Genomic DNA, 7,207 nt, shown 5'->3' on the forward strand with positions numbered 1-7,207 from the left:
TAAATACGGACTACAATGACAATAGTTTAAAGCGATTTGAAGCATTTTTTTTTATTGGAAATATGGTTTCGGGGGGGAGCAGAGCTTTGTGAGGGGGGTTTGAATGTCTGTGACGCCGTGTGAAGAGGGGGGAAGGGGGGGTCAAAAATCGGCCAAAATCGCGTGACGTCATTAATGGACGCCCCCTTATCACACTATCGATTGATGCTTTATCAGAATATCGATTGATGCATTATCAGAATATTGATTTTCTTGCGGTCTTTCCCCTCCACATTTCGAAGCCACACGTTTAGAGTATTTTTGGAGTGTGTGTCTGCTGCTATCAATGTCCACGTGGTGATGATGATATCAGACACGTGACTGAGCTGCTGTCACTAGTGATGTCCCAGCTCGCTTCTGATACAATATCTACACAGCAGCTCAGTGGGTGCTTACACCTGGTGACACAAACTTAGTTTAGTTGTAGTGTGGGGCTCTGTGGGTCTCTATGAGTGTGGGTCTCTGTGGGTCTCTATGGGTCTCTATGAGTCTCTGTGGGTCTCTATAAGTATGGGTCTCTGTGGGTCTCTATGAGTATGGGTCTCTGTGGGTGTCTATGTGTCTCTATGAGTATGGGTCTCTGTGGGTCTCTATGAGTATGGGTCTCTGTGGGTGTCTATGTGTCTCTATGAGTGTGGGTCTCTGTGGGTCTCTATGAGTATGGGTCTCTGTGGGTGTCTATGTGTCTCTATGAGTATGGGTCTCTGTGGGTCTCTATGGGTCTCTATGAGTATGGGTCTCTGTGGGTCTGTATGGGTCTCTGTGGGTATGGGTCTCTGTGGGTATCTATGGGTCTCTATGAGTATGGGTCTCTGTGGGTCTCTATAAGTGTGGGTGTCTGTGGGTCTCTATGAGTATGGGTCTCTAAGTATGGATCTCTATGAGTCTCTATGAGTATGGGTCTCTATGGGTCTCTATGAGTATGGGTCTCTGTGGGTCTCTATGGGTCTCTATGAGTATGGGTCTCTGTGGGTCTCTATGGGTCTCTATGAGTATGGGTCTCTGTGGGTCTCTATGAGTATAGGTCTCTGTGGGTCTCTATGGGTCTCTATGAGTATGGGTTTCTGTGGGTCTCTATGGGTCTCTATGAGTATGGGTCTCTGTGTGTCTCTGTATGGGTCTCTATGAGTATGAGTCTCTGTGGGTCTCTATGAGTATGTGTCTGTATGGATGTCTATGACATCCAACCAATCAGCTCCCTTCTAGATGTAAAGTTTTCGTGACTGCAATAATCCATACTCTTTGGTTCTTTCGGTAAAGTCACGTAGATGAAAAATATAAATATATAAATAAAAGCAAATTTTTATCACGACGTTTCGATTGCAACACGAGCAAGCATCATCAGGTGTGGCAACCACAGCAAGACATTTTTACTGAAGTGGGAGAGATGCCGGAGTGAGGAAGGCTTCATAAGGCAGAGATGGCGGTAGAGGTGGGGGGGAGAGAACAGGGAGTGAGTTGAGCTTTGCGTGTTCGCTAGGGAATGGGACGAGAGACGCGGGGGAGGGGGGGGCTAGAAGTTGAAGGCTGATTCCTAGAGATGAGAGGGGGAGAAAAACGGCAACACGATTGCTGCCAAGATAGATGATGGTGGAGCCCAAAAAAACAAAATAGTCGCACTGCTGAACGCTGAGGATACAATTTACTCGGTAAAATAAAAGCGTGTAAAAATCTTCTTGGTTCTTTCGGTAAAGTCACGTAGAAGGGAAATAATAAAATAATAAAAATAAAACATGATTAAATAATTCTCACGACGTTTCGGCCACAACGCAAGCAGCCGTCCTCAGGTGAAGAACAGGTCTGTCGGGAAGACAGCGTGTAAAAAGTTTAAAAATCTATATTTTGGATTTTTTATGATAGAATATCGTGTTGTCATCAGTATGACATACCTATACGAAGTTTGCAGTCGATAGCACATTGGTAAGTGTGTAAAAATTGAGTTACAATATTTTTTTTTTGAGGATACAACAGACGAAGTGAGTTAAATAAACGCGTGTAAATAGACTGGTACCCGAGTTAATTGTATCCTCAACCAATCAGCGCCCCTCTCTCCCCTCCAGCTCCTCCCAGAAATTCAACCAATCAGCGCCCCTCTCTCCCCTCCAGCTCCTCCCCGAAATTCAACCAATCAGCGCCCCTCTCTCCCCCTCCCCGCAAATCTCAACCAATCAGCGGGGGGGGAGGGTGTGTGTTTGTCACGTGACTGACCAGCGGACGATATAGGCGTGCGGCCTTGTCAGCCTCCCCTCACACCTAGGCCTGAGGTCGGGCCTGGGTGAGAGAGAGAGCTGTGGATGTCGCACTTTTTTATTTAAAATTTTTTAAATAATAATTATCATTATTTTGAACAAGTTTAAAGCTCCACACTGTTTTAGTGCTTTTTGTGTTCCAACGAGACGCAGAGTACTAGCGAGATCTCGGCGGATGTATCAAGGTGCGTGTGTTATAGCGTATCTGTGTGTTGTGTGTCTATGCGTGTGTGTGTCTGTGTGTCTATGTCTGTGTGTGTGTGTCTGTCTGTGTGTCTATGTGTTGTGTGGGGAGTTGGCACAGTAGTGGGCACAGGTGGTGCATCAGTCAGTCATCTCGGTCAGTCGACCCGTGGCACCTGCTGGGTCTGCCCCGTGAACTCCTGCCAGCGGGCGTTCGACACAACGTGGCCTCAAGGTGCACCTAGCCTGGCACAAGCGTCGTAGTGACGGTTGTTGTGGGGAGCGGTGGGTGTAGTGGTTAGCGCTACGCTGCGCTACGAACCCGGCGACCTGAGCTCGATTCCGGCTCACGGCCAACACCGGTGACAATTATCTGAACCGGTTCTGGGCCTCCCCTAGGTCGACTCAGCCTCAGATGAGTGCCTGGTGTAGCGGTGTAGCGTAGTGAACATCGCTAGCACTGGGGAGACAAAGGCGGCCGGGCGTGGTGCTGGCCACCCACCCCCTCTGTGTGTGCCGTGCCGGCCTTCATAGGTGCCGCTCGCTAACAGCACTTGCCCCTACAGTCTGTTACAGGCTACACGGGGGATCTTTGTCTCTGTGAATCCAGGTGCACCTAGCCTGGCACCAACGTCGCAGGTTGTTAAGGGGGGGGGGGCGCAGCGGTGAGTGGCCACGTGGCGTGTCATTTAAACTCCCACCGACACGAAGACAAAGCTCCCCCAGGTAGCCTCTAGCAGGGCTGCAGGGGCAAGTGCTGTTAGTAGCGAGTGGCAGCAGCAGCGCCTATGGAGGCTACCGGCACTGTGGCTACACACAGAGGGGGTGGGTGGACAGCACCACGCCCGGCCGCCTTTGTCTCTCCCCAGTGCACAGACACCCACCCACTCACTCACCCACTCACTGACCCACTCACCCACTCACTCACTGACCCACTCACCCACTCACTCACCCACTGACCCACACACTCACTAACCCACTCACTGACCCACCCACCCAATCACTGACCCATCCACTCACCGACCCACTCACCCAATCACTGACCCACTCACTCACTGACCTACTCACCCACTGACCTACTCACTCACCCACTCACTCACTGGCCCACTCACCCACTGACCGGCCCACTCACCCACTGACCCACCCACTCACTCACCCACCCACCCACTGACCCACTCACCCACTTACTGACCCACTCACTGACCCACTCACTCACCCACCCACTCATTCACTGACCCACTCACCCAACCACTCACTCACCCACCCACTCATTCACTGACCCACTCACTGACCCACTCACTCACCCACCCACTCATTCACTGACCCACTCACCCACCCACCATCTCATTCAAAGACAAAGCTCCTCCAGGTAGCCTCTAGCAGGGCTGTAGGGGCAAGTGCTGTTAGTAGCAGCAGCAGCAGCAGCGCCTGTGAAGGCTACCGGCACTGTGGCACACACACACAGAGAGGGTTGGTGGCCAGCACCACCACGCCCGGCCGCCTTTGTCTCTCTGGTGTACTGGTGTGTAAGCTGGTGTGTCACTGAGTGTATCACCCATACGGATACACAGACACTAATTAACTGACACACTCACTGACTGGCACATTGACTGATACTATTATAGGTAAGATACATTGGTGTATGTTACGTAATATCAAATATGCTCAAAATGTCCCCCCCCCCCCCCCCCCCCCAATATATTGCTATAAAAATAAACAATTGCTCTGCTATGTAAATAAAAAGAACAATTTGCTAAACCTTGGCCACAATATCTGGACTTGTCTTCACATAAATCCATGCATAGATTTCTGTTGATATGATTGTGGTTATGGTTGTACTTTATTAATCCCTAATCTATTGCCATTACGTACAATGAATCAAGAAATAATGTAAAACAAAGTAAAAACAGAGCAATGTGATACAATACACTGTTAGACATTGTCAAAAATAAATCAAAAGTATCTTGAGACTTGACTCCAGTAATGACGACGACGACGATGACGATGACAATGACGACGATGACAGACCTGTGCAGTTCGATGAATGTGATGATGAATGATGATGATGATGGTGTTACTGCACAGGTATAATGAGGCCTTTAAATCAGTTCGAAAAATCCGCGATGCACTGAGGCCGCGAAACTTGAACCGCGAAGTGGTGAGGGATTACTGTAGTTTTCTAATTTTAGATATTTTTCTGGGTTGAGACCAGGGTTGCGATTTCCGCATGGAAAATGCGGAAGGAGGGTTCAAATTTTCCCGCATTTTTGCTAAAGTCAACCGCAAACGGTGGAAAGACTACTCCCATGACCGCGCGCTTTTAACAACACGTTAATGCGTTCTATTGGAAAGGATACATGCAAGGCCCAGCATCACGTAGGGCTTTGAGTTACTGATTGGAATGAATATATGATTTCCGCATTTCCGCACAAGAACCACATACTTTATTCAAATGCGGAGCCGTGATTACGAGCACATGTACATGATGTATCCTTTCCAATAGAACGCATTAACGTGTTGTTAAAAGCGCGCGGTCATAGGAGTAGTCTTTCCACCGTTTGCGGTTGACTTTAGCAAAAATGCGGGAAAATTTGAACCCTCCTTCCGCATTTTCCATGCGGAAATCGCAACCCTGGTTGAGACCTCCAGACACCCTGGAAGATTTGGTCCCCCCCAATGTTGACTCCATGGCTACAGCCTTGCATACTATGTACACATAGGTACACGTACATTGATGGGTGTTGTGTACATGGTCTGCTGTGGGTGGTGTAGATGCTTTGGCAGAGACGGAGCTGAACAGTTCCAACTTCGCAGTGAAAACACAAAGCAGATGTCATCCTCCGTAGAATCGCCACTGCGAGCATCATCAACATCTCCGCCATCATCACCAGGAACACCATCACCACCATCACCGCCACCATCGCAACCACCACGAACACCATCATCAACATCGTCAACATCACCACCATCACCACCATCACCACCACCATCACCACCACCATCACAACCACCACAAACACCATCATCAACATCGTCAATGCTACAGCCCCCTCCACCGCTACGAACATCACCACCACCAGCACCACCGTCACCACCACCACCGTCATCACCACCACCACGACAAACATCGACGCCACGGCCATCGCAGCCACCATCACCACGATCGCCGGCACCACCACCACCACCGATGTCTTCCTCCTCCTGCTCGACGTCCCCTCCGGCACCACCGCCACCACCACCGCCGTCACCGCCGGACTGCACGCCGGCGTGCCGCTCCCACCGGCACGGCGGGGCTCTCTACCGGGTGGCCAGCGGCGGCGTCGGCGTCACCGGGTTGCGACCGGCGGCGGTGGCCGCCCTGTGCCGGCGCCTGTGCGCCAACGCGGCGAGCTGCGCCGACTCCCGGGGACGCACGGCGCTGCACGGCGCGGCCACGCGGTGGCAGGGGGGGGCGGGAGGTGGTGGTGGTGACGGTGGTGGTGGAGGTGGTGGTGGAGGTGGTTGTGGTGCATCGGAGCTGGTGTCCCGGCTGGTGAGACGCAGCAAGAATGGGAGAGGTAAGGCGGTGTGGGTCACGGTGTCCGTGTGTGCGTGTTCACTGTGTGTGTGTGTGTGTACATCTGTGTGTGTGTGTGTGTCACTGTGTGTGTGTGTCTGTGTGTGTCTGTGTGTGTGTGTGTCACTGTGTGTGTGTGTCTGTGTGTTTGTCATGGTATGTGTGTGTCTGTGTGTGTGTGTGTTCACGGTGTGTGTGTGTGTCACTGTGTATGTCTGTGTGTGTCTCTGTGTGTGTGTGTATGTCTGTGTATGTGTCACTGTGTGTGTGTGTCACTGTGTGTGTGTGTCACTGTGTGTGTGTGTCACTGCGTGTGTGTCACTGTGTGTCTCTCAGCTGCACTGGAGATGCAGCACGTGGAGTCTGGTTGGACTGCGCTGCACGGTGTGTGTCACTGTGTGTGTGTCACTGTGTGTGTGTCTGTGTGTGTGTCACTGTGTGTGTGTCTGTGTGTGTGTCACTGTGTGTGTCTGTGTGTGTCTCAGCTGCACTGGAGATGCAGGACGTGGAGTCTGGTTGGACTGCGCTGCACCGCAGCGTCTACTACGGCAACATCGACGTCGCACAGACCCTGCTGCAGGTGACCATCGTGGCAGCAGCAGCAGCAGCAGCTGCAGCAGTATCAGCATCATCAGCAGCAGCATCATCAGCATGAGCAGCATCAGTATGAGCAACAGCATCAGTATGAGCAGCAGCATCATCAGCAGCATCAGAAGCATCGTCATCAGTATGAGAAGCAGCAGCATCATTAGTCTGTTACAGGCTACACGGGGCATCTTTGTGCGTGTGTCTGTGTGTCTCTGTGTGTGTGTGTGTCTCTGTGTCTCTCTCTGTGTGTTTGTCTGTGTGTCTCTGTGTGTGTTTGTCTGTGTGTCTCTGTGTGTGTTTGTCTGTGTCATTGTGTGTGTCTGTGTGTGTGTCTCTGTGTGTGTGTCTGTGTGTGTGCATGTCTGTGTGTGTCTCTGTGTGTTGTGTCTGTGTGTGTGTCTGTGTGTCTCTGTCTGTGTATCCCTGTGTGTCCCTGTGTGTGTGTATCTATATGTGTCTGTGTGTGTCTCTATGTGTGTGTGTCTGTATGTGTCTGTGTGTGTCTCTGTGTATGTGTGTGTCTCTGTGTGTCTGTGTGTCTCTGTCTGTGTGTCTCTGTGTGTGTGTCTCTGTGTGTGTGTCTTTGTGTGTC

At 51.0% G+C, this 7,207-nt stretch overlaps 1 protein-coding gene across 1 annotated transcript in view; it reads right to left on the reverse strand.

The window, feature by feature from the left end:
- Positions 1–5,768: 5,768 nt before the first annotated feature.
- The window catches only part of LOC133339392 (inhibitor of Bruton tyrosine kinase-like), a gene marked incomplete at its 5' end in the record, with an annotated part of 24,970 nt that continues 23,531 nt past the window's right edge, over positions 5,769–7,207 (reverse strand). Inside the window, one exon of the mRNA XM_061547535.1 lies at positions 5,769–5,889. Within this exon, the coding sequence (XP_061403519.1) occupies positions 5,769–5,889 (121 nt within the window). The remainder of the gene's footprint in view (positions 5,890–7,207) is intronic.

Source organism: Lethenteron reissneri, unplaced genomic scaffold, assembly GCF_015708825.2.
Source record: "Lethenteron reissneri isolate LAM-NWPU_2019-01 unplaced genomic scaffold, ASM1570882v1 scaffold_185, whole genome shotgun sequence".
Classification (NCBI taxonomy): domain Eukaryota; kingdom Metazoa; phylum Chordata; class Hyperoartia; order Petromyzontiformes; family Petromyzontidae; genus Lethenteron; species Lethenteron reissneri.